Source organism: Pempheris klunzingeri, chromosome 13, assembly GCF_042242105.1.
Source record: "Pempheris klunzingeri isolate RE-2024b chromosome 13, fPemKlu1.hap1, whole genome shotgun sequence".
In the NCBI taxonomy this organism is placed as follows: Eukaryota; Metazoa; Chordata; class Actinopteri; order Acropomatiformes; family Pempheridae; genus Pempheris; species Pempheris klunzingeri.
The window spans coordinates 22,655,391-22,682,717 of NC_092024.1; the positions used below are offsets into that span (position 1 = coordinate 22,655,391).

Here is a 27,327-nt window from a genome sequence, read left to right on the forward strand (position 1 = left end):
GAGATCCTGAATGCACCATAAGCTTAATTCTATATTAGTTAGGAAATCAAAAGTTTGAGCATTTGCATTTTATGCTACTTCTGCGACACCACCAATATAGTTTTACATTAAAAAAAAAAGATACTGTGCACTTTTTGACATTTTAATTACATTTTGCTGATAATTATTTTACTTCAGAGGGATTTTAAAGCAGGACGTCGACTTGTCTTATTGTATTGGTGGTTATTTTAGAGTAACTGCACTTGTTGATACTGCAGCACCAGAGCAGCATTTTACTGTTGTAGCTGTAGTTTGAACTAATCTATATTCAGTCCAGTGGCTGGTTCCTTTCCAATGGGTCATGAGATCATTCTGGGGGGTTCTTTGATCATCGATAAAACCAAATCAGATACACAAAGCCGTCTTCACAGATAAACTTATCAATAATCTGAAACCACCTGAGATGTGTAAAGGTAAAGTCTCTCTCTGGCAGACCTGCAGACCACACTGTATGCTGACTTTTTGAATTAAAAAGCAGTAGACCTATATCATTGAAGTATAAAAGGAGCATAAACTAGAAATGTTCAAATAAAGTACCTTGAAATTATAGATGAATTTACTTACTTTCCAGTCCTGACAATCTAATAATATACAGTTCTGTAATACAATGAGTTTTGAGCCTTTATTTACTGATAATATTACAATTTAGCATTTTTTAAGCACAATTTTGAATGGAGAACTTTTCTTGTACTGGTACTTTTACTTAAGCTGTACTTAGAAGTACTCAGGATCTGACTACCTCTTTATAACGCCACCCATTAACTTGCAGCTCATGACCTTGAAGGAGGAATTTACGGGGGGCATTTGAATGCAGCACTGCCGCACATTCCAGGTGAGGAAAATCATCTACCTGTAAACTGATCTGGGGCTTAAAGAAGACAGGCGATGAAATGTTTTCTATATATTCTCTGGGGACAGGTCGTAGAGGGCAGTTTAGACTTTCCCTCACTCAGTTTATATCTGTGTAATCATTAACTCATCCTCTCTGGTCTGAGTTCACACTAATCCAAGCAGAGGCAGGCAGCTGATCTTTGCGGCAGGAGAAACTGGTTTTCCTGCTGTCCCCTAAAACAAATATCACAGGCTGCCTTTAAACCCCACCTTCACACTCCTGACGCGCAACTCTGCAGGAAACTCCCCTTTTGATCCTTTAAGGTAAAGAAAGTGAAAGCAGGTGATCCACAGCTGAATGAGGACAGGCTAAGTGTTTTCTACCTGCGCAGGTAAGCAGAAACCTTTTTTTCTCCCTCTGAACACCAAGTATGAGCCTGTAACTGTTTCACTTGGCGCACAGTCTGGATACACTGGTCACATATTTGTCTCACAGAGAGTTTTTGCTTGATGAGTTTTAGTTAAAGGTAAAACAATGGCGCTCATTTGACCCTCAGACACTCTTATCTGCACATTGGTGACTGTTTAATCTGTCGATCCTGAGCTCTAATCTAAAAATAAAACCTTCACCTGAATGGCTTCTATAATAATATTATAATCTAATAGACTTGAGATCATAATGATGTTATATATTTACACTGCTGTGTGTTGCATTCATGTGTCGTTTAATAATGACTATAGAAAAAAGACTTATGGAAGGAATTTTAATGTAAATCATATTATTATACTTATGATATAAATAGTCTTTTATGTCATAATATCAAATATTAGGGGGGAAAAAGCAAACTGTGGAGGAAATAAATAATTGTAATAATAACTGATTGGGGAAATCGGATTTTTAATGTTAAAACCTTCAATTACCAGTAAAACTTTTAGTTTTGTTTTTTGACTTCCTTGTTTGCTTTACTTCAAATTATTATTTTCACCTTTTTATGACTTTAATTGCATCCTGAATTAATTAATAGTGATGTTATTGTGATTTATTGTAGTTGAACACAATAGTGGAGGATCCTATGCACAATATGTAGGAGGTTAATTGGTGTTTGTTTATTCTTTTACACTATTATCCACAGATTAGCGAGCCTATATAATATAATCCCTGGATATTATATATATATATGGGATTATATCACATACATTATATTATGTATATATATTTTTTTATGTTAAACTCTTAAATCAACAGTAAAATCTTCTTAAGAACTCAGTTCAGCTGACTGCAGAGACTTTAAATGCTTCTTTCTTTGCTTTATTTCAACTAAAGAGACTCATTTTCTCTTTACTGAAACATTAATTACACCCTAAATTAAGAGTGTAGTTGAAGACTGCTGCAGTGGAGGATGTTTACGGTTTGTGGGAGTTATCGTACAGATAGTTTTATATCGACTCTCTTCTACTCTTTTATTGATTCTTGAGGAAAATTGGGAAGCTGTGTAGGAAGATATTCTTCCTGTATGTTATAGTCTTGAATATGCACATATGCTGGAGGCTAAGCTGACCCTAACCCTAACCCTTTCCTAAAATAATCAAATGAATGAATACCTTTGATGCATCCAATGAAAAACACAATGAAATGAGTAAATAATGAGTGTAGTTAAGTTGTAGGTGAGCTGCTTGTTTACTGCATGGAGAGACTTTAGGAGGATATAAACCTGAAACTATCAATGAAGGGGACAAAAATAAGATTTTGTAACATCCCCAGGCGAAATTACACCCTTGAGTCCTTGAACGCAGCGTGTAGCCGCTGCACAGCTTATTCCATTTCATTCTCTCACCGTGTTGACAAGAACAGCAGGACAAGCTGGGATGTTATCTGTAAACAAAACTGCTCCCTCTGTCCCTGCTGGCTGTGACCACAACAACCAGAAGCACACCTCCACACACACTCCCCAGTGCAGGCACACACACTTCCTCCACCTTCTCCACCTTGTATGTCTGATGTCTTCACAGTCGGTTGATGCGATGAGATGTCACAAATGATGGACAAGTCTGCTGAGAGCCCGGACGAGGACAGAGTGTCCCTCAAGAGCACCGGGAAGACGCCGACCCACGGCGCTGTGAAGGAGACGCTGGGCATGATTCAGACACTGAGAAAGAGCTTCCGGCGAGCGACTGAGAAGAGCCCGCTGGCGTCTGGAGGCAAGGGGTCAAAGGTCACGCCTGAAACAGAGGCGGACAGCACTGAGCTGGGGTCGCAGACGCCTCGGTCACCCAGTGAGTACCGCCATGAATGAAATCTGCGTTTAAATGGGATTTATATTAATCAGTAAAATAGCTTCTCAAGGTCAGAGCAGGAGGGAAGACAAGGCGGAGATTTATCTTGCCGAAAAGTCACCACGAGATGTTTGGAGCACATTTTTAAAAGCCTGCGTGGGTGCAGCCGCCCGAGCTGCAGACGGGTGCTTACTGGAAATATAAGCTAATAATATAAGATAAGAAATCTTGAATTACCTGTTTTCCTGAAGCTGCTCTGCCTTGACCTGCCTCCTCTAATTTTTCCTTCAATAAGAGATTGCCTACATTTCCCAGAATTCCCTCCAACACCCACCATGTGTGAACTCGTTCCACTCAGCCGTGGGCGACACTGAACAGTATGAGTGGGCGGAAAGAGAAACAGTGTGGAAATATAACTCAGAGTGAGCAAGTTTTTTCTAGTCAGAGAAAAAAAGCAAGCGTCATTAAACTCCACTGAAAACGTGTCTCTGTGTCGACACCAGATTTTATTTGGATGTTTGGTGGATTCTTGCAGGGATCTGCAGCAGTGATCCACTTCGGTGAAAACAGTGAGGAGATAAAAATCACTCAGTGTGCTGAAAGATCCTCTGATCCAGTTCACCATCTTCATTTATAATATTTTAATTTTAGTAATCAACTTGTTTGTTCCAGTCGGTTCCAGTGATGAGGGTTTCCTCTTTTTCTTCATCTTACGTGACAGTAAATTTATGGTTTGGGGGGTTTTAGACTGCTGATCCCACCAAACAAACTATCTGAAGACGTCTATTTTAGTTTTAGGAAACTTTAATGAGCAATTCTCACTATTTGATATGTTGCAAGCAGGAGGGAAAACATGTGATGTGCTGTGAGTGAGACTAGACCTTCATCATCCAGGGTTTTAAACAACATTTAAACAAACAGCTCATTGATTGAATATGTGGCCTTATATTTCATAAACATAGAATGATTTAACTGTGAATGTTACACTGTAGAAACATATTATAATCGTACGTACGTATATTTAAGAAAATGTACTTAAAGTATTAGACTTACTTGGTGCAGATTAGTTAGATTATTATTATATTAGATTATTATTCCTCATCATTTATGTAAAAGCAGGATTTTACTGTTGGAGCTCATTTTGAAATATTTTAATCAATTTTCATTCTGGATTCATCTGTTGATTATTATTATTGATTGCTGTGTTCGTAAAAAAAAAAAATAGTGAAAGTAGTGAGAAATAGCCAAAGTGACACTTTCACAACCAACAGTCTAAACCTCAGCATTATTAATAATACATTAAAATTGTTAAAAGGAAAAGCAGCAGATGAAAGCAAGAAAAACTGATGATTTTAGTAAAATAGTTGCCAACTAATTTATTGTAATTTAATTTAATTTAATTAATAAAAATCTCTAAGACATTTTTATTTATGTTTTTAATATCTTATGAGCTCAGGATGTGTTCTGCACAGAAAAAAATCAATTTGTAAAGCAATGCTGTCAGATAAAGTAAAATAAAACATGAACCTTCCCATAATTCCTTATGGAGCTCTTTGTTACTGATGTGACCCCTCGTATGTATCAATAAGCTCAAACAAAGACTTTGAAATGAAGACTCCCTCCTTTCTGGTTTCATTTAAATGTTTTTTTTTAAAAGTCCCGAACGAGCGAAACAACCCAGTATTCCACAAGAGAGCGAAGACTTTTAGAAAACTAGAGTCTTGTGCAGCAGATTGATCTTCAGATTGATCACGTTGTCTTGTTTTAACAGTTGAGGCAGAGGCTCAGGCTGATTGGACCATTATCAGCCAGGCTCAGTTTATTCTAAAGCAGATGGTTTCCACACTTGAATCTTAAGCGATTGTAGTCGTGCACATGCGGTAAATTCTCTTTGAGAAAGTCCCGTGGATTATTTTAAATCATTTTCTCTGTTGTATCCTCAAATGAGGGTAAAACTGCTGCTTCAAAACTTTCGCTTTCACATCCTGGAGCTGAGCCACACAAACTTATCTGTTTTCATCATGACTTAATCTTCGCATTCCTCAGTTGGTTTGGTTGTAGGTCAATCTGAGGACAAAACGCTGCCAAGTCATGCACACATGCTCTCCTGGACAACAAATGTCAACAACAACCTTAGGAAACTGAAACCGTATCAATTCCAGGAACTGAGGCTGATTTATGTCCTGACTGACAGGACAAAGAAAGGTGTGATTGTGAAATGAGGACTGAGTTTTCACTGAGAAGCGTCTCTCTCTCTCTCTCTGGCAGGTCCGAGCTCCGGCTCTCCAAAGAACTCTCCTCTGAAGAGAATTGGAAGCTTTTTTCCGAAGAAGGAGGAAGATGATACCGATGGCGCGTCACAGAAACATCTGAAACGTTCAAAGACAGGTAAATTGATCAGTTAATGCTTGACTGATTTTTCACATCAGTATGTTTCAAGGATGCTGACGTTTGATTTTTTTTTTTACCATTACATACATTACATCGCCAAAAGTATGTGGACACCTAAATAAAATACGTAGACGCTTGTATGTTAGACTCATATCTGATTGTGGCATATTGGGTTTCAGTCTGTTCACCAGGTTTTGGATCCTTTGGGCTGCAGGGATTTGCTCCCATTCAGCCACAACAGCATTAGTGAGGTCCAACGTGTTGATGTTGGGTGATCAGGTCTGGATCTGAGTCACGGTCAGGGCTCCACCCAAGGTCTTCTACACAAGTTCTACAAGCTGTTGGGAAAATGTTTACTGAGCAAATAGATAAAAAGTGAGACGCTAGCTTGTTTTACTTCCTTGTTCATAGACATAGACCTTGTTCCATGTAATTTGACTTCTTTTGAAACCAGCGTCACTCTGTGCTGAACCATTAGAAAGAGTGCAGGTTTAAGGCTCTTCAGCATCTTTTTAAGACCCGGAGGGTAAGCCCACTTCTACAACACTATTATCTATCTATCTAAAATATAATAGCATGATAGCAAAAAGTCTCTTAGTGGCAGTTCTGAGCTGAGCTTCTGCTTTGAGGACTTCTTTTCATCCACGTTAGCTTAAAAGTGAACAACCCGTGGACCCTGTGGTGAGACTGTTTGTTTTATTATTAGTGACAAGTTACAGTGGTTATGACTTTGTTGATACATCAATCTTGTTGTCATCTCATCAACTTTAGCTAACAGCCAACTTAACAGAACTTAAATTCCCAGATAACGACGGGGTGCCAGTAGCTTTCTGTGAGTTTCCTTTCCTAACCTGACCGATGCTTGTAGAGGGCGTGTGGTACTGTTTTATAACGCAGGCTGCTGAGAGTGAAAGTACTGAAATGGGCCGCAGATGACTTGGAATATAATACACAGCTTTCATGGCATGTTCACGGGCTGCGTAAAAATGTTTCTGCACTTTGAGAAAAACTGCTGGAGAACTGGAACAACCTATGAGAAACAGAAACCGAAAGAATGAGGAGAAGGTTGTCCACATACTTTTGCTCATATAGTTTTTTATTATTAACAATTAACCCCAGTCTGATTTCCCTCAGTTCCCTCAGACCTTTCTTAACATCATACATAAGGAAAGTGTATTTAATAACATTACTAGATGATCAATCAGAGTCAGTACAAGCTGACGGGTCACATGTTATTTATGGCTGTTTTCGCTGACTGTTGTGTTTAACTGGGTGTTTTCCATCCTCAGATCCCAACATGGCCCGATTTGACACAATCATGAGGAAAGGAGCGTCGTTTCGTCAAAGCCTGAGGTTAGGCAGCAATAAGAAGAATAAAACCTGCAGAGAGGAGGCGCTTGTCCTCTCGGAGGAGAAGAAGGAAGGCAAAGAGGAGGAGGAGGAGGAGGAGGAGGAGGTGTGTGAGGAGGTCGAGGAGTCATACACACTACCAGAGCTACCACACACACCGCTGTCAGGTACTGGCTCACATGTTTTTATAAACCTGATTTACCCAAATGAGGTTTGTTCCCTGCTGGCAGCCATATTGGAGGACATCACACACTCTCAGAGCCGTCTTCATATAGAAAGAAGATTAGGAGTCTTCAGCTATGCTCTATGACTCTCTACTGATCTTTCTTTCATGATTTTGCTGCAAGAGGAACCCTTGATTTGAGTTTCAGTTGCATTAGTTGTCAAGCTGTCATACATGTGTCCTTCAGTTTACATCAAAGCTGTGAATTCCACCAGTGTTCCCAAACCCCTTTCTGTCTCTTTCTCTGTCTATACATTCAACTTTCCTCCTTATCCTCCTCTGTTTTGGCAACAAAAGCAGCCAAAAGATAGGAATCTTATTTTCAGTGTTAGTACACAGCAGCTGACACCACTGACACCACAGTCAGTGTCTAAACTTTTACACTGACAGACGCAAATTCCTGCTTTTCTTATTCTCCTGCATTTCTAATTTATTGAGAATGTGTCTGTTGAGATTAATTAAGGAGGAGTAGCAGCGTTTGCTGTCCCCTCCCTCTCTCTTTCCTTCACTGGGACATTTGAGCTTTGCAATTGTGATAAAACACGACAAAAGATTCACCAGCTTCTCTGTTTTTCTCGCAGTGATGCAGATCAACAAGCTGATAGAGATGGAGGTGTTGGAGGAGGCTCACCTGAACCTGCTCGCCATGCGGCACGAGTTCCAGCAGGAGTGTGAGCGGTGCGGCGAGGACTCGCCCATGGAGCTGGCCAAGAAGGAAAAAGACCTCAACCTCCTCTATGGAGAACTGCGGAACAAGGTCAACACCATAGTGCGCAACTCCAACTCTCTTCCCTCCAGAAACAAAGGGCTGCTTGTACTCGTGGCCCGCATCATCCAAGAGGAGGAGAGGAGAGCCGAGGAACCCGGCGGGCTCCCGAGCAGCTGGATGGAGGCCTGGAGCGAGGCGGTGGCCGAGGGGGTGCGGGTGAAGGTGGAGCACGTCCACCTGGAGCAGATGGAGCAGAACAAATCCTGGTTGGCCGTTCATCTGGGTCTGCTGGGTAAGGCCATCGTGGACGACTTGGAGAGCGTGAAGAGGGACCTGCGGTGGTCGTACCCTCCCAGCTTTAAGGTCTTCAGCACCTACGTGGAGAGTTACCACAGAGTCGTTGGGCGGCACCTGAAGAAGGTGGAGCAGCAGGCGACGGAGCAGAAGGATCTGTACGCCCTGCTGGACTGGATCATCAACCGCTACAAGAGGTTAGTTATGCACAAGTGTGGATTAGATTACATAGAAGCCACAGTTGCCACAGTTGCCACACCTGCTCTGTTATCAGAATTTGCTAAAAAAATAAATAAAGAGGGAGAATTAATCAAATTACTAATATTCACTTTACGTGTAGTGAACTTGGTGCCTGATTGGAAATCTAAAGCAAAAATCAACACACACACACACCTTTCACCTCTGCATTGATTTATTACCAAAAGAATCAACGTTTTGGTCAAAAGGATCTTTTAAGATTGGAAATCTACCAGTACCTGGTTAACTTTACTGACCTGTGTGATTAATAGGAGCAGCGTTGCGGTGGCCAAACAATCAGACAGGCTGTAAACAACACGGTGATCTAATGCACACTATTATTTATTCAACCTACTTCCAGCACATACTGCAGCTGCAGCAAAAACATATTATAACAGAAAGCAAAGATGGAAGACAAGTAAAAGTCTTCAGATGTATCAGACATCTTGCATCGTGTTTACGCCCTCAAACTTGCAGGAAAAACCCAAAACACATGTGAAAATATGTCTGGAGTGCCCACATGGAGCTGTGTGCAGACAGAGATGCATGAAGGATGTCTACCAGCAGCAGGGTGAGCACGAATTCACAGGGCTGCTGACATCATTTGTTGAACCAGGCCACGCCAAACCAAAAAAACGTTGCTAGAAACAACATTTGGAAGACCAAAAATAAACAGCTGATCTGATAAAAAAAAAAAAAAAAGAAGAGGCACAGCACTCTCTTGAGGCCAAAATGGAAAGATTTAAATCAGGTCGTGTCTCACAGATTATGTAAAGTAGACATATTTACACAGTTTAACACACATGTAGTGTAACAGACCTGCAAATCAACTCCAGCATCACAATATGCCCCAGATCTGATCTTGGAGGTGATTGGATTTTCATCAAACTTATAATATAGACTCATAAACATATGATGCATATAATGTACTTTTCTTTGTAACATTTCCCAAACGTCCTCGGTCATCTGATGAAATCTGCAGAGCTCCTAAACTGACTTTTCCTCTTTACCCCAACATGAAGCGACATGTCGTCAGTGTTTTTGAATGCCAGCGGATTGCAGCACCGTGACATGTTGTCAAAAGTGTCCTGTTTTTCCCCCCCGACAGCGAGAGGATCATGGGAAGTCTCTCCCTGCAGCCGGACATGAAGGATGAGAGCGCTGATCTGAAGCTGGAGGACGACTTCCTGCAGCAGCTGAAAGACAAGTACTGCTGCAGAGTGAAGGTGAGGAGCAAGTTATTATGTTTTAGCTCTTATTAAAAACTGATTCCCGTTCCTTTGGACCCAGTATTTATCCATCAGGAGTCAACATTTCTCTGTGAGAGCCAAAGTAAACAGGCCCTTCAGTCTTTCATGGTGGGAAATAAAACGTTAAATAACAAAAATCCTGCACACAGGCGACCACTCGTGTTCTGTTCACAGTGTTTTGGTCGTCAGATCTTTATCAGCATAAATCCAAGATAGTTTTAATTAATTTTACCTGATGAAGGTCAGGACTTTTTGGTGTTTTCACACCTGTTCATAGTCTCTGGTGTACAAGTAACTGTTTTCTTTAAGATAAGATAAAAAAAACAAGGTTGTAACCAAAGAAAAAAACAAGAAAACAAACTTTTTAATCATCCGTTTTCTATAAAATAACGACATTTCCTAAAATGAGAAAGAAACTCTTCAATCAGCCAGGAGGATGTAATCTATTTGCTCATATTTTAGTCACAAAACCAAAACACAACTACAGAATATAACTACAAATGTAATTATTTGATTTTTGAGCTGCGCTTCACTTTGGACACTTTTATTTTCACCTGCAAAACAAAAGACTGAAAGGTTACTAAGCCAACATCTCTGACCTTTAGCCTCAAAAGAAAAAGGCTTCTCACCCCGACATCTACCTGGCTTGTAGTCTACATTCACAATCAGACTAGACTACAGTCATGCAGGGTCATAACAGTGTGCAGTCGGATCAAACAGATCCCGTCTCTTGTCGCTGAGGACAAAGTCGCTTCTCCTTGTGTTTATTGCTGCAGGAGGACATGAGATTGTCGCTGGTCAGAGTCACTGAGCTTGAAAATGAGGACGTCTGGAGGGACAGCAAGCCGCCGAAGAAGGACGAAGAGTTCCTCAGCTCTCCGTTTCACATGGACATCTGGACGGTACGACGCCGTAGCATCTGTCACACCGTCACACCGATGGGCTGTTTTATATTTTAAAGATAACAGACATCACATGATGGTTTCATGTGGTCTGGTTGAAATAATAATGTCTTCTTAAAAAGTTTCTTTAAATCATAGGTGTGCTTTTATTTGAAACTACTTTTTTTAATAGAAAGTACCATTAAACCATTAAAGTGTGTCTGTTTCATATTAACATATATTAATAAGTAGCTTGAAGCACCTAAGTACCTGAAGTACATACTTTCATGCTGGAAATAATGTACTTGTACTACTTTATTTTGCTTTAAATCATAGTTTAAACACCGTAAAATATGCAGCACAGCTATAATTACAAAAGTATGATTTGAAATGGCTAATATATATATATTATATATTATATATATATATATATATATTATAATAAATGTAATATTTGTCCCAAAGTATGAGGCTTAATTGGCTTGGGTTTATGTTTTTGTGTGATTTTTGTTTATTTCTATGGTTATTTTTGTTTGTTTTTCCCAAGTAAATGTTCAAATAGATTGAGTTTAAATGACTGTTAAGCCTTTTTTTCTTTGTCCACAATGTTGTAATGTGGTGATTCGACCAGGTGGGAGCAGCAGACAGCTTCACATTGAGTGCTGTTGTGTTTCCTCTCTGCAGAAAGTGAAAGGAAATGTCCAAAACTCAGGGTTAATCGATGCTCAGCTGGAACAGAAAGTGATCATTTCCTGCTTCGAAGAGTTGAAACAGTTCCCCAAGAGGTACGTTAACAAACACACACACACACACACACACACACACACAAATACACTGAATGTGTACAAATACCAAAAATCACATAAATATATAATATTAATAATATGAAGACTCCCACGTTATTGTCCCAGTGCGAAGTGAACTTTTTGTAGTAAAGGAGGTTTTTGAAATACAAAAAAGAAGTTTTAAGCTTTTCCTGAGAAACTAAAAACTAACCTCGGGATAAAAGTTTAGCATTTTATAATACGTATCAGGAAATCTTGGCAAAATAGCCTTGGAAGATATATATATATATTAGATTTGTATCTTTAAACCTGAGCCCTCTTTTTTTCCCCCTTACATATTTTTGGAATTGAGTCATATCACACCCTCCAAACCCCACCAGACTCCATTGACGAAAACAGTAATTTTACCTTAAAAAAAACACGGGAGTTGCTGGTCTAACGCTGCCATGATCGGTCGGTTTGTCTATGTCATTGTATGGCTTTGAAGTTTTAAAGGGTTAGTTTGGATCCAACACAATATTTGTGTAACACACAATAGCACAAACAAACTATACAATTGAAGCAGCGATTGATGAGCCACTCTTGTGTTCTGCACGGTAAAAATTACTGTTTTTGTCAATGGAGTCTGGTGGGCTTTGAAGACAGTAATATAACGGCTGTTTGTGGTTAAACCAAAAGGATCTTCCAGGTCTCTCTCTGTATGGATCATCTCCATAATGCTGTCAGAAACAATCTGAGCCAAACATTCATTTCAAACAGCTCAGGTTTCAAAATACCAAAGTTATGCTTTAAGATGCCCCTGCCTGCTTATTAACACATTCATTATAATCTCTTGTAGTTTCCTTTTACAGATCTTTTGGTATCTTTCTTTATCTTAAGTGTCTTGTAGTTAGAAGAAGGTCAAACGTTGAACGGCAGCACCAGGCCAGAGAGAGAAGTCAAACACTAAAAGTCAAAGAGGAAGGTGGAGGTTTTTAGGGGGAATCTACTCACAGAAAAACAAACCAAAAACAGGATCCTGCTCTTTCTTCAATCACCACGCAATTCTGTGATTCTGCTGTTGTGTAATGTTAAAATATTTCTTTTGCATGATTTATGGCTGTGTCACTTTTAGCTGAACTTTAGCCGTGATACAGTTTAACGTTCAGAAAAGCCTCCTTCTTCCATTGATGTTTATCCCAAGAACACAGAAACATTTTAAATGTTTTGTCCCTGCAGCAGCAAGTGTAGCAGGAAAAAGGATAAGGATAAAGGATAAGGATAGATAAGGATAAAACACCAGAAACCTTTCTGCAGATTATCTCAGAATATAATGACAAAGATAAAAGGAGAAGAGTCAAAAATAGCTTACACAGACAAGGCTAAACAATAGTATAATCACCAAAACCTGCCAAGTCTACAAATAAGTTATGGCCACAAAAATAAACATTTGGCTCCAGCAACACGTGAGGAAGAAACCATACCTGAGATATACTTCAAACAGAAAGGGTTTATTAAGAAAAACTACCAAAATTAACCAAAACCGAGGGAAGGATGAGAAAAGTCTGGGCCAGCCATGCAGAAACTAAACTAACCAACAAAACCATGAAAAACTCATCAAACAAGGAACCAAAACACTGATCAGCTGATCAGGATCACCTGAGAGGGGGAGACCAGACACAGATACTCTTTACTGCACACCTACAGGCTTTGTATGTCAATAGCACATTACCATGAACTATAATTTCATATATTTAGATTAGTCTTTGGTTATTATGTGTCTTATCTATCTGTTTTTTGTTTTGTGGTGGAAAATTGTCCTTAAACGACTTCACACATATGAAATAATGCACAAAACACAGATGGTTGCATCTGTCTCACTGAACTACAGTATCAGACACATACATACAGCAGCAACAACACGTGGCATTCATATCATATTTTCCTTTTACACAAACAGAGGTCAAGTAGAGTTCGGCACCAGGCCAAGGCACAAGAAGTGAATAAATGATAAACCTTGATGCTTTCTTGCTGATTTACTTTCACAATCTACATATTGTCAGGTGTTCTCATTATTTTGTCCACCCCCCCTGAAGGCTTGTTCTGTGTAAAGACATTATTATTATGGACTTTGGGGTTAAATGTCATTTAAACAGGATGTCTATTTTAAAGTCTGACAGGCTGAATCCGTCTGACTGATGTCTCCTCTGCAGATTCGAGGCGGAGTTCAGGCGTCGCTGCAGCGCTCTCAGACCGCAGCCTCTCTGGACTGAGTATCAGATAACCTACATCAACAGCTTCACAGCTTTACAGTAAGTCACGTGACTTCCTGAAGTTACCCACGAGGCACTGCGAGAAGCTGACATGACCTGCCAAACCCACAAACTGGGAAACCTGCCTGCTGAAAAAAAAAGAAAGATGAGTCAATGCAGAGAAATACTCCCTTTGACTTTAAGAGTGTCATATAGTTTATCATTAGATTATTCAGTTTATGCGTCCTCTGAGGTGAGATGTGGTTAAAGCTCAGGAAAAAGCTAGTAAGAGGACCTTTATTTTGGTCTTGTTACATTCAAGAATGAGCCTTTGTACACTACTTATAATGTGCCTGCGCTTTTATTTTGAAGGTTACCCAGAACAGAAAGTGTTTTTATAGAAATCTGGACCATTTGGCAGATAAAACAAGCAAATAATCAGTTCATATTTTGCTTTAATGGCTGTAATCCGATGATTTCATCGAGCTGTAATGCAGGAAACAAACTTCATGAAAAGAAGAGATGTTCCGGAGGATTCTGAGAGAGTTAGACCGTCGTGCAGAGCTTTTGTTTGGGTGATTCATCTCTGAGCTATTTCAGTCTCTCCTGGGAGATTCCCAGAACTCTGACATAGTTTATAGGAGATTCAAGCAGAAGACTTTCTGTGAGCAACAGAACTGCATTCTTTCACAAGCTCGGAGTTGTTTAGGAGACCTTTTCTAATGTGCACAGCAGAGGATAGTTGAGTGTTTGAAATGCGGCCATGCCTCTGCTGAGTGGTACCATGTGCCACCTCACGTGACTTCAGGGAATCGGGGCGGTGAGGGAGAAAAGCTGCCGTGTTATAAGTGGGGGAGAGAGGCGGCATGGAGCCTCCCGACTCCCTCCCCCCTCCACCCTCCCACCAGCTGCTTCTGTCTGTCACAGCGGAGGCAGATGTGGGTTGTTCGAGGACACTCAGCTGTGTCGTGAACGTCTGTGCTTATGGCTGCAGGCGAATATGTGTTAGATGTCCACCATGACCTTTTCACCTCGGAACATCACACCTGTCTCCCTCCGCTGGGTCCTATAGTCCTGTAGTCCACCCCAACAGGCAAACAGACTGAGATTAGAGGGCGATTTGCTTGGTAATGATGTGCAGGAACAATGCTTTTTTTGCCCTACAAGCAAAAGTTTTATTGACCTCCATCGAATCGGGCTGGCTGCAGGAAGTTTCTGTCTCAAGTCCAAAAATATCTGCAGAAAAAACAAACTTAGACGCATGAAAATATGTCACATACTGTCTAAACTACTCTGTCTCCTCGCCTGCCCTGTGGGCCTCTTCCTGTCCTCCATGTTTTAGATGTTTCACCTGCTCCAACACTCCTGATTCAAAACCATCAGCTCGTCACCAAACAGACGTCTGATTAACGACCCTTTTATTTGAAACAGGTGTGTGTGTGAGTGTGTGTGAGCAGGGAAACAGCTGAAGCATGCAGGGGCCCCAGGATGAGCTCTGGGAAACACTGCTTTAAAGGAAGTACAATACTAAACCCTATTATTTTATATATTCAATCTATATTACAGTATTTCTATTACTATTACCTATTATGTCTACTGCATATACTGTATACTATTATATATATATATATATATATATATATATATATATATATATATACAACAGTATAACTCATTATATAATAATATTCATGCAATATCATCAACTATTGTTATTGTTACAGTCACCATTTGGCACTTTATCTTCTAAAATCCTACATATTAAAATACGCTCAAGTATTTTCAGTAAAATGTAGTTAAAGTATCAAAAGTCCTCATTCTGCAGTAAAACGTCACCTGTGACTGGTGTTATTATTATAGGGGACATTATTAGCTGGCTAATACTGATGTGTAAACTGTGTTTTACTGCTGTAGCTGTTGTTCAAACTACAAGTCAGTGGTTCCCAACCTAGGGGCTGGGCCCCTCCAGAGGGTCACCAGACAAACTTGAGGGGTCATAAGATGATTAATGGTGCAGAAGAAAGTTCTGATACACAAATCTGTCATTAATTCTTATTCTAGTCATTCTTCTTTTTTACTCTTCTTCTTTAATTCTAGTTTTTAGAGCTTTTTTAGAGCTCTTTTTCTCAGCAGAGCAGTTTTACTCCTTAATGAAATGCTCTGCAAAAGTCAAACATCACAAAATAACCTCAGTCAGTGATGCTTTTCCGTGTCCTGCTGTTCTCCGTCCTGCAGGCAGCACATGGAGGAGTACCGGGACGCCTGTCCGGGTGGGGAGGAAGGGTTCAGAAAGGAGGTGAAGTGGCTGATTGTCAGGCTCATACAGGACCTGGAGGACCAGTTCAAAGAGGATGTGAAGGTAGAATTACTGCAAAGTGAAATGGTTTTTCTAGGCGAAAGCTCAATTCTGGTTTTCATCAATGTATTTCCTCACTTAGAAAGCAGTTGTTTTCTATAGTGGCACTGAAAAAGGAACTGAAAAAGGGATGCTCTTTTCCTGAACACCCTGCTTACATTTAGGCACAAAAACTGCTTGTTAAGATTAGTGAAAGTTCCTTGTTGTCGTTAAATGAAACCAACACTGGCTGCAGTGTGAAGGGTCAGACTCTCAGAGGGGCAGGACGCCCCGGAGGGAACTTTTGTCTGACCAACAATCCAAACCCCAAAGATGTTCAGTTTACTACCACATCTGGCAAATAAAAGTAGAAAATACTTACAATTTAGAAGCTGAAATATGAAAAATGTCTGTAATGATTGTACAGTTATCAAATTAGCTGCTGCTGATTATTATATATATATAATCTGTTCTATTGCATACAGTACAGCTGCTGTCCTGCTGTTTAAGACAATGTGGACAAAAATACCTAAAAGTGCTAACGAGAAAACAAGAGCAAGACTATTTTTCAACTGCTGTTTTCACTGTAAAGAATGAACCATCAGTATCAAACCATCTTACTAACTTCAGCTTTGGAAATAATGCTTCTTTTTCAACTTTATGCTACTTAGAGGTCAAACATTTCAGCAAACGCCCCAAAATCTGTTTACGGGCAGCAGCTGTAGGAAACAGAAGAGGCCGGGATGGATTGATTGTTTCCTTTCCTTAACATAGTAGTTATTTTAACCCCAACTATTATTTATGTATTATTTATTTCTAAGGTGAGTTTCCACAAGACGGGAAGCAAATATTTCCCACAAGCGAATTAATTACACACAAGGTCAATGCAAAGACGCAAATAGAAGACGTAATAGAAGATGGCGAATGAGAATTGGGCGAATTTGCAAATTGCTTGAGTTGAAAATATTCAACTAAAAATAAAAAAAATGTTCCCGGCAGAGAGCTTCAGTTGTTTCCTCGAGAGGAATCTCAGCACTGACAGGCTGTCCAGACGTCCTGATGTTGAATCAAACATGGAGCAGAGTAACTCTTTGGTGAAAATACACCTTAACCAAGTTGTGTTTGAGCCTAAATCTTAAACCTGCAGAAACAAGCAGGGAACATATCATCGCCTTTTAAGCTGATATGTCGAGCTTGTTCGCACACCCAGCAAGTTCAGCACAGTAAAAGCAATGTATAATAATGTTTTTAAAATATGCTCTCTGCGCTGTTTTCCAGCCGTACCTGAGGAGAATGATGACGAGGAAGTGGATGACCGATGATGACGACTTTAAGCAGCTTCACCGTCGGACAGAGCAGCTCTCTGAGCACTGTGCTCTCATCAGGCCCCCACACGTCCAGGTGAGGGGGGACAGAGGACAGAGGAACTCCAGCACTTCCAGTCACATAATGTCAACTAAGTTGTTTTATGTATTTAAGAGGAAGTCCGCCGCCTCTTAATGTAATGGATTCCAGTGATGGATATGATCTGATAAAGTTCCCAGCGCAGGCCAAACATTTTTTCCATCCTGATTAGCCAAGTACATGTACAAGGGACCTTCAACAGGATGCTTACAATTTGAGATTTGGCAGCCATTTGTTTTTAAATGGTTTAATGTGGACAAAAGATGCAGAATATTAGCTGAAGCAAAAAAAACATTTTGGGTTTTCACACTTAATCACTTTGGAGATCAGGGGAGGAAATCATTATGTGTTTCCTCGGTGCCCGTCTTGGAAGTTCCAGTGAATCTGTGTGAGCTCCATTGTTTCTGTCCGGATGCTGCGACTGCAGAAAACATTAAAACCAGAGGAGTAAATCGCGGCTACAGGGACGAATGAATGGGTGGAAGTGGAGGTTTTAGCTCAGATGATCTGAGGGCTGCTGGTCGTGTGACGGATAAATAAAGACTCTTCCATTTCCCCTTTTTTTTACCATCCTGTTATTCTGCAACATCACTCCTTCTGTGTGTGTGTGTGTGTGTTTTTCCTGGCAACAGGGGTTTGCGAGCCGACTGCACTACCACGTCGTGAAGGAATACATCGGCCAGCTGATGAAGAGCAACTACTCGTGCAAGAACCGGAAACACGAGAAGGCCGCGAGCAAGATCCGTGGGCAGTGGGGTGCACTCAGAGATCTGTTTGTGGACATGGTAATAACCTGTGTACTTCCCCGTCAACGTGAACGGCAGCTTTTTCTGCTTACGTGGGCGTTAATTGGTGAAAAATAGGGAAAAAACAAGCATTTATTCGACAGTATGTGAGCTGTCTTGTTGGGGTGGAAGTAAGAAGTGAAAACTAAAAGACAAGAAATGAAACTTTAGCAAATCAAACGCCAATTTATGACTCTATCTTTCAATTTACACACATTTTATCACCTCGATTACTCATTTCTAAGCATTTATATCATTTTCAAATGACAACTTTGTGTTATGAATGATGAGCGGTGAATTAAGGACATGATGAAACATTGGCCTATTTTCATAATTTAATCACATCGGCCTTATTTTAATCAAGTCACTTAATGATTTATCACTCAATTCCATTTTCCTTTTTTATTAATTAGTTTTTGTCTCTTCCACCCGTCATTGTCTTGATGTAGTAAATCTCAAACCACTTTACTGTTCTTATTTACATTTTGAGTTAATTGTGATTTACTTGAGTATTTCTGCTTAATATTACTTTATACCTTTACTCCACTACATTCATTTGACAGAGTTAGTGTAGTTACTTCTATACAGCTTCAGATTTCCCATTTGAAAAATGTGATAAGCTCATAAAATACAGTAAATTAAGTCCGTGGTTCTCTTTTTTTGGTGTCATTTTCAGTGTCAAACATATTTACCCATAAAATTTCTCATTTATTGTTTAGTTGAAATAACTGTTCAAAAGACCAAAAAAGTTTAGAGAAAAACTCACTAAATCTTGTGTTTTATTGTGTTTTCTGTCGTAGGAGTCGAGTCACGAGTGGCTCTACCCCGTAGGAGACGACCTGAGCGACATCATCACACAGAAAAACAAGGCCGACATAAAGAACCACCTGCAGCCTTTGGTGGAGCATTACCCCGACTTCAGGTGAGCTTTTCGAAGTCATCGTTTATCATTTATATATCTTTCATAAAATATGACAAACCCAGTTCCCATTAGAATCAAGTCGCTGTTGGTTTTGTTGTTGGAAGAAAATTTGGCTAATTTAAAATATCACAATTTGATGAATGTAAAAATTAACGTGAAGGTGAGTGGACTTGATGTTAACAACGTTCATCAGTCAGTGTGGCTGTTATTATCATCAGCAACATGTATTTGTATGTATGTAAATGACTTCAAGATCCCAAAAGACTACAAGATAATAATAAACAGAGGAGTTATTATCATATGGAACAAGATAACAAGACAAAACATCCAGACATCAGAGGCTCTCCTGTTACTTTTGTTGTGAGAGCAAGAGCTTGAAAAATAATTGGCTGAAAGGAGCTTTAAAGAAAAGGTTTTCTTTGTTAAACAACAAAAGATAAATCCACTCAGATCATGTTTCCTCTATCAGAGTCTCTTTGTGAAGAAACTCTGAACAATCTTCAACAGTGGAGAAGAAACAAAGTCTTCCCACCAGTTTCCTGCTCTGAAGGAAACATCTGAACTCTTCATCGTGGGCAGCGAGACCAAACTCTGTAGAAACACATTTCTCCAGTTAACAACTAAAGAAATGATCCCTGAAAGTATAGTCTTGGTTTGTTCAGGATGTTTCTCAGAGTCTCATGTGTGGAGACGAGCACTTTTACTCCTGGTGACCTCCTGAGGGTCACACAAACACTCCTCCTACCATCACAGCATCGTCACTGAGAGATCAATCACAACAGCACTGATTAAGTTAAAAGTTTGGATTGAGATCAGTTCATTTTTAAAGAAATCACTGCGGTCAGGACATTTGTATTTGTGACACTCCTCCTCCTCCTGACGGTGAGTGAACCTGAAGTTTAAAGCTCAGACTGCAGAGTCTCTCTTTGATTGTTGTGGACACTTAAAGTGAAATGATGGGAAAATGTTTGTGGGGTTAAAAAGCTTTTCTCTCCCCACATGAAATCACACCTGTGCTGTCACACAGCTTTGATGAACAAGATGATCCAAATATTGTGTGACCCTCAGGAGGTCACCAGGAGTAAAAGTGCTCGTCTCCACACATGAGACTCTGAGAAACATCCTGAACAAACCAAGACTATACTTTCAGGGATCATTTCTTTAGTTGTTAACTGGAGAAATGTGTTTCTACAGAGTTTGGTCTCGCTGCCCACGATGAAGAGTTTAGATGTTTCCTTCAGAGCAGGAAACTGGTGGGAAGACTTTGTTTCTTCTCCACTGTTGAAGATTGTTCAGAGTTTCTTCACAATGAGACTCTGATGGAGGAAACATGATCTGAGTGGTCTGTTTGTCTTGTTAAAAAGTTAACTTATGTCTATAAAACTTGTTGATTGTAGCTGATAAATAGTAATACTGGATTCTAACAGCAGTAAATCAGCTCCAGGTACTAACAGATAATAAAATCTGTCCATCTGTAACAAGTGCAGCAAAAGTACCAGCAGCCTGAAGGAGATGTGAACAATCCCAGTGTGCAGACGCTCTGACAGGAGGTCTGATCAGGCAGCACTGAGTGAGAACACCTGTGCAGGTGGACCATGAGTGTGCAGGATCTTCACAGTCCGACACACCTACACAGGTGTCTGCAGCTCTTCTGTCTGATTGGACCTCTGCTCAGGCTCCAGCTGGCTGGAGTGATGCTGGGAAGGACTCACAGTCACCAAACTTAAAACACTGTTTAACCCAAATAGAGTTACTTCATGTGTCTTGTACCTGAAAAAAGTATAAATACATCCAAGAAGCATTCACGACAGATTTCATTTGGGTCTGTTGAGCTGTCAATCCAAACACTGCTATGTTTCAGTTTAAAAAAAAGAAAGAAATACACACAAGAAAGCTTTTTAAGTTTAGCTCAAGTTAAATTCTTTTTTTTGTCCTCTACCAAACACGTATCTGCTCTGTAAATCACTGGTGTTCATGTTCTACGATAACAAAGTTAGAAATTCTTCTTCTACCTGAGCACACGTCCTTTAATCCTACACAACCAGCTGAAAGGAGCTTTAAAGAAAAGGTTTTCTTTGTTAGACAATATAAACAGAAGATAAAACCACTCAGATCATGTTTCCTCCATCAGAGTCTCTTTGTGAAGAAACTCTGAACAATCTTCAACAGTGGAGAAGAAACAAAGTCTTCCCACCAGTTTCCTGCTCTGAAGGAAACATCTGAACTCTTCATCGTGGGCAGCGAGACCAAACTCTGTAGAAACACATTTCTCCAGTTAACAACTAAAGAAATGATCCCTGAAAGTATAGTCTTGGTTTGTTCAGGATGTTTCTCAGAGTCTCATGTGTGGAGACGAGCACTTTTACTCCTGGTGACCTCCTGAGGGTCAAAATGTTAAAAAAAACCCACATTATTTCGGTCACATCAGACGTGACCGCCGCCGTTTTAGAAGAACAGAACAATCTGCTGCTTCACTCTCAGCTTTGACACCTTCATGTTACTCGAGTTAGTGAGGAAACAATAATGGCCGACAGTGAGGTTTTCAGTGGGCTGGAGGAGGTCACATGATCAACAGATCCACTTATGACATCACAAACGGAGCCAAATCTAAACAGTGTGTTTTCACACATATTTACTAAAAGATGGAGCAGGAGGAAAAGAGAGAGGATGGTCTCTTGTGGTAGTTTGGTTGTCTCTAGGTAAACCAGGCACAAATATTTATGTTGAGAAGACATTAAAAAGTGCATTTTGCATAATATTGGACATTTCAGGTACAAAGGTGTTTGCCGATCCTTCTCCTGGAGGCCCACAGCCCTGCATGTTTCAGACGCTTCCCTGTTCCAACACACCTGATTCAAATGATCAGGTTGCCGTTAAGTCTGATGAATGACTCGTTTTTGTATTTTTTGAATCGCTGATCCACAGGCTGTGTTGAGATTGAAATTAATTATTTTAACTACTGAAGCAATTAGATAAATGTGTGGAGTAAAAAGTAGAATATTTCCCTCTGAAATGGAGTCAACATATAAAGTGGCAGGAATTGGATATAAAATTGTACTTATGTACAGTGGTTGAGTTACTTTCCACCACTGCCAGCGTGGTTTATTCACATATCACGCAGATTTGTGCCACATATCGGGGGGGGAAACATGAGATTTAGGTTAATTTTATCCATAGTTTAAACATAATTACAGTCAACTAGTCTCCACAGTAACAAGCAGGCATGAGGACGGCGCTGGGCTGCCAGGCTAATGAGATTAACATCAGCTTTTACTGTCGTTATTATTAATTATCCAGGAAATTCTGGAGAAAAACAATGATGACAGACTCAAGGGGCTGGTGTTTTGATTCAGTGATCTGTGTAGCAGGCAGCTCAGAGCCAGCCAAGGTCACGCAGGGGCAAGACGGGGAAATTCCTGTCAGCTGTCGGCTCGTTTCTAATAAACCAGGGAGGTGTGTCAAAGTGAAATATACATGGAAGTTACCAGAGCGCTGTGACATGATGAGGTAAACCTGCCAAGATAAAGAGGCTTTGCTGCAAAAAAAAAAAAAACATGAAGAAAAAAGCCCAGGGTGGAGACATTTAACCAACATCCTGATTTTAATTTCTATTTGATGCTTTTACTTTATGCCTAAAAAGTGTCGCCATTTCCCCTTTTTGTGGACGCGTTCGACGAAGGTTCCCCCTTAAGTCAGACACAACCTCCCACTTTTTGGCCTGAAACACACCTGACTGGACTTGAAGCAGTTTAACCAGAAGAACAAGGAAGTGGTGATGAAATAACAGCAAAAAATGTGAACAAAATGAGGCAGAAAGTACATTTTAGTTACAGATTTACCCAGAACAGAGTGCATTTGTCCCCTGCTGGTGTTTATATAAGACCAAATTTGTCTGAAGGAAGCTGCAGTCCAGCTACAGATAGACACACACAACATCTGCATGGTTTCATTAGGACATGTCACGTTTTTGGTTAAGGAAAAGGAGACCCATTAAAACCCAATAAGCTGAATAGTTTACACGGAAAACATCCTGCATTAACCTGAGTTACTTCTGCTCTGGAATCACATGTTATGATCAGCTGAGTGGGACGTAAACAGACTGCAGAGGGGAGGAGTCAACCAGACAGGCACAAAAAAATGATATGATGAAATAGGCAGTGGATTGATGTTGAACAGAGTTTCATTCACATGATTGTACAGCTTTCACTTCAGCTCCTTGTTGCTGAACACAGACACTTTTTATCTTGTCTTACAAAAATAAGTAGGAGTAGGGAAAAGCCCACAAAGCATATAAACAGTGTTTTCTTATTTTTTGAAAAGAGCAAAACCCACTCAGATCATGTTTCCTCAGGTCAGGTCACCAGGAGTAAAAGTGCTCGTCTCCTCACATGAGACTCTGAGAAACATCCTGAACAAACCAAGACTATACTTTCAGGGATCATTTCTTTAGTTGTTAACTGGAGAAATATGTTTCTACAGAGTTTGGTCTCGCTGCCCACGATGAAGAGTTCAGATGTTTCCTTCAGAGCAGGAAACTGGTGGGAAGACTTTGTTTCTTCTCCACTGTTGAAGATTGTTCAGAGTTTCTTCACAAAGAGACTCTGATGGAGGAAACATGATCTGAGTGGTCTTATCTTACTTGTTGTTCTAATGTAAAATATAACAAAGCTTTTACCAACAAACATTTAGGTCCTTTTATTGGTATTCATCATCAACATTTCAGTGGTGGGCTGTTCAACAACAGAAGTCACACATATACAAAGTTATGTGAAACTAATTAACACGTATGTTTACCAACCTGAGGATTTTATCCAAATGTCTTTTTTTGTCTGAGCTTTGCTACAAATATATTCGTTTTGTTCCAAATACATTATTCTTATCAACCCAGAATTGGTTTATAAGACACATTAAGTGCAAATGGATTCATTATTTCTCTGAGTTTGGTGACTGTGGGTCCTTCCAGATATTATTATTTGTTAGTACATGGAGCTGATTTACCACAGTTAGATTCCAGTTCAGCCCAGACCCACTTCAATCTGAGCAGATGTCTGTTTATCAGCTATGAGAATCAAAGCTTCTCTGGAAAATTTTTATATACAAGAACTTAACTTTTCACAACACAAACAAACCACTCAGATCATGTTTCCTCCATCAGAGTCTCTTTGTGAAGAAACTCTGAACAATCTTCAACAGTGGAGAAGAAACAAAGTCTTCCCACCAGTTTCCTGCTCTGAAGGAAACATCTGAACTCTTCATCGTGGGCAGCGAGACCAAACTCTGTAGAAACACATTTCTCCAGTTAACAACTAAAGAAATGATCCCTGAAAGTATAGTCTTGGTTTGTTCAGGATGTTTCTCAGAGTCTCATGTGTGGAGACGAGCACTTTTACTCCTGGTGACCTCCTGAGGGTCACACAATATTTGGATCATCTTGTTCATCAAAGCTGTGTGACAGCACAGGTGTGATTTCATGTGGGGAGAGAAAAGCTTTTTAACCCCCCAAACATTTTCCCATCATTTCACTTTAAGTGTCCACAACAATCAAAGAGAGACTCTGCAGTCTGAGCTTTAAACTTCAGGTTCACTCACCGTCAGGAGGAGGAGGAGTGTTTCTCAGTGCTCAGTGCTGGTGTGACTGATCTCTCAGTGACGATGCTGTGATTGTAGGAGGAGTGTTTGTGTTTGTGTGACCCTCAGGAGGTCACCAGGAGTAAAAGTCCTCGTCTCCTCACATGAGACTCTGAGAAACATCCTGAACAAACCAAGACTATACTTTCAGGGATCATTTCTTTAGTTGTTAACTGGAGAAATGTGTTTCTACAGAGTTTGGTCTCGCTGCCCACGATGAAGAGTTCAGATGTTTCCTTCAGAGCAGGAAACTGGTGGGAAGACTTTGTTTCTTCTCCACTGTTGAAGATTGTTCAGAGTTTCTTCACAAAGAGACTCTGATGGAGGAAACATGATCTGAGTGGTCTTATCTTACTTGTTGTTCTAATGTAAAATATAACAAAGCTTTTACCAACAAACAATTAGATTCTTTTATTGGTATTTATCATCAATATTTCAGTGGTGGGCTGGTGGACCTCCTCCTGTTATGAAACAGATTAACATTATATTTCTTAAACACCTCAATAATCTGCAAAAACTGCTCTTTTGATGCTTTTTCTGGTGAATTCTAAATTCTGAATATATTTGTCTGTTTCTTCTCCACCTGCAGCAAGAAGCACCTGGTTGCTGTTCTGTATTTCAGAGGTGTGCTGAGGGGCCGCGAACACCAGCTGATCCTCCGGAGGCTCGCGGAGCTGAAGAGGAAACAGGGCAGCGCCGACGGCCACAAGAGCCGAGTTCTATTTGGTGACATGCAGGTCACCGTCAACACAGACTGCCTGTCTAATCTGCCCTTGTCCTGCCTCAGCTTCCTGCTGCCCGACAACTAGCGGTGGGCGAGACGCTGAGTGGAGGAAACATAAAAGCTGAAGGGGAAAAGTGATTAACAGTTACAGTTTTTCCAAGATGGTGTGACACAAATTAAGGTCCTTTTTTAGGAAATTACTGATGAGTATTGGTTTTTAAAGATGCATGTCTTCAGTAGGAACCAATGAGCTTGCAGCTGAGAGCAATAAACAACTCAGGAAGACAGAAAGTACGGAGAGGCAGATCAACATATTGTTGGTTTTGGCCTTTTCATGAGATTTGGTGACAAAACATATAGATTTGCACCAGTAAAAATTAATCTAATAACTTAAACACAACTAAAACTGTGGCCCAACATCTGAGTGAACTCACATCAGCTCTTCTAGAGGTGAAAATTATATCAACATGTTCATTAATATTTCTGACAAATTCCACATATTTTGTCCCTTACGAAGCCTTATTAAATGTGGCGCATGCAGTGTTTTTACCAGCATCTGTGGGAACTTTGCAGATCTGTTTTCTGGGAAAGATTTCACAAACTAATCTGGATAAAATTCAGTGTTTCGGGGGGTAAAAAGATTGTGAAACTTTCTGTGAGGATGAATGTGAAGCTCTCAGCAGATGGAACAAATAAAAGTGAGTTTTTGTGTGTTTCCTGCGAGGAAATTTTCTCAAGAAAACATCTGCAGCTGGAATTAAACAGTTTCTCATTGGACCTTAGAAGTTAAGGTGCCAGATCAACTCATAAAAAACTATAGGAAACTCTTTGTGTGCCTCAGCCATGAATGTGAGAGTCCTCCAAGCTGCATTCAGCCTGAAATATGAGAGGTGTTTTTTGTCATTTCATCATCGTCATCCTTGACTTCCTGTCTGGTAACAGCTACAGGAAAGACTGCTTCATGTTTTCAGTTAATCATTCAGTGCTCCTGTTTTTGTAAAATGTTTGTGTATGATTGTTAGCAGCTGGGAGAAGCATTTAGAGTATCTCAGGATGGTTCAAATCAGGGTTTTCCCAACTTTTTCTGCTCTGTGACGCCTCTTTTAGGTACCCAAGTCCCCATGAATCCTGACAATTATATGGATTAGAATGTGAAATATTTATGTGGTACAAACTGTTTTATCTTTTTTAAATGAAACACATGAAACAAAACTGTCTCATGAATCTCTGTTTATGAAGCCACCACATGTGGATTAAGAGGATTCTCTACAAGCACCAGATATTTGTAATCAATATAAATGGTCAAAAGTAAAATCCTAAAATGGTTTCCGTCTGTGGATTCATTTTAAATATGTTGGCAGTGGTCTTTAAAAACCCAAGACAGACAACCAATCACACTCACACTCACACCTACGGGCAGTTTGGAGTCACCAGTTCACCTAAGAAGAAAACCCACGAAGCACGAGGAGAACATACAAACTCCTACAAAGTTTGGAACCACCGTGTTGTCTCACTCATTTATTTAAAAAAAATATGGATAATAATACTGATATGGTTTTTCCATACACACAATACAGGTACATATACAGTATAAATAAATTAAAAGGTGAAGGGAAACATGTAACTGTAGTGAACATCTTAACAGTGGGTGAAGAAGCACTCAGATCTTTTACTCAAGTTAGAAGGTGGCAAACAAAATATTAAAATACAATGAAAAACATAAGATAAAACAAGATAAGATAAAATAAGATAAACCTTTATTCGTCCCACATAGGGGAAATTTGCAGCAGCGAAGAACAAGAGTGCAAAGACAAGTTAAACAACAGGTGCCTATATAAGTAGAATATAATATAATAGATAATATTCCATAAAAGATGATATGGAATACTAAAAAAGGGTTTAATTATAGAAAAAAGTAAAACACAGTAGAAATACTCTGTTACAAGTAAAAGTCCTGCGTTCAAAATCTTAGTTAAGTGAAAGTACAAAATCATCAAGCATCAAAACAAAAGTAAAACTACTTATTATGCAGAG

The 27,327-nt window shown here is 39.9% G+C and overlaps 1 protein-coding gene and 6 non-coding genes across 7 annotated transcripts; 4 read left to right on the top strand and 3 right to left on the bottom strand.

Moving 5' to 3' along the window:
* The first annotated feature begins 1,232 nt into the window (after window positions 1-1,232).
* Window positions 1,233-26,505, top strand: exoc3l4 (exocyst complex component 3-like 4). Its single transcript, XM_070842344.1, has 14 exons — window positions 1,233-1,262; window positions 2,881-3,144; window positions 5,413-5,532; window positions 6,825-7,052; window positions 7,690-8,308; window positions 9,457-9,574; window positions 10,375-10,500; window positions 11,164-11,264; window positions 13,457-13,555; window positions 15,731-15,854; window positions 17,109-17,231; window positions 17,867-18,019; window positions 18,820-18,941; window positions 25,159-26,505. The coding sequence occupies exons 2-14, from the start codon at window positions 2,898-2,900 to the stop codon at window positions 25,376-25,378; spliced, it is 2,400 nt and encodes a 799-aa protein (XP_070698445.1). The 5' UTR covers window positions 1,233-1,262; window positions 2,881-2,897; the 3' UTR covers window positions 25,379-26,505.
* On the bottom strand, window positions 19,383-19,592 carry LOC139212539 (small nucleolar RNA U3). Its single transcript, XR_011585354.1, has one exon. It is a non-coding gene; the product is annotated as a small nucleolar RNA U3 (small nucleolar RNA).
* LOC139212532 (small nucleolar RNA U3) lies at window positions 20,076-20,285 on the top strand. Its single transcript, XR_011585348.1, has one exon. It is a non-coding gene; the product is annotated as a small nucleolar RNA U3 (small nucleolar RNA).
* Window positions 21,045-21,254, bottom strand: LOC139212540 (small nucleolar RNA U3). The gene has a single exon (XR_011585355.1). It is a non-coding gene; the product is annotated as a small nucleolar RNA U3 (small nucleolar RNA).
* Window positions 23,361-23,570, top strand: LOC139212497 (small nucleolar RNA U3). Its single transcript, XR_011585316.1, has one exon. It is a non-coding gene; the product is annotated as a small nucleolar RNA U3 (small nucleolar RNA).
* LOC139212551 (small nucleolar RNA U3) lies at window positions 24,069-24,278 on the bottom strand. The gene has a single exon (XR_011585365.1). It is a non-coding gene; the product is annotated as a small nucleolar RNA U3 (small nucleolar RNA).
* On the top strand, window positions 24,705-24,914 carry LOC139212562 (small nucleolar RNA U3). The gene has a single exon (XR_011585377.1). It is a non-coding gene; the product is annotated as a small nucleolar RNA U3 (small nucleolar RNA).
* Window positions 26,506-27,327: the final 822 nt, after the last annotated feature.

What these genes read in the sequence shown, in the direction of transcription:
- exoc3l4 (XM_070842344.1), top strand. Translation starts at nt 2,898, where the DNA reads ATGTCACAAATGATGGACAAGTCTGCTGAGAGCCCGGACGAGGACAGA. An exon ending in TCTGAAACGTTCAAAGACAG is followed by an intron (nt 5,533 to 6,824) that starts GTAAATTGATCA and finishes TTCCATCCTCAG; the next exon opens with ATCCCAACATGGCCCGATTT. An exon ending in AACAGCTTCACAGCTTTACA is followed by an intron (nt 13,556 to 15,730) that starts GTAAGTCACGTG and finishes TCCGTCCTGCAG; the next exon opens with GCAGCACATGGAGGAGTACC.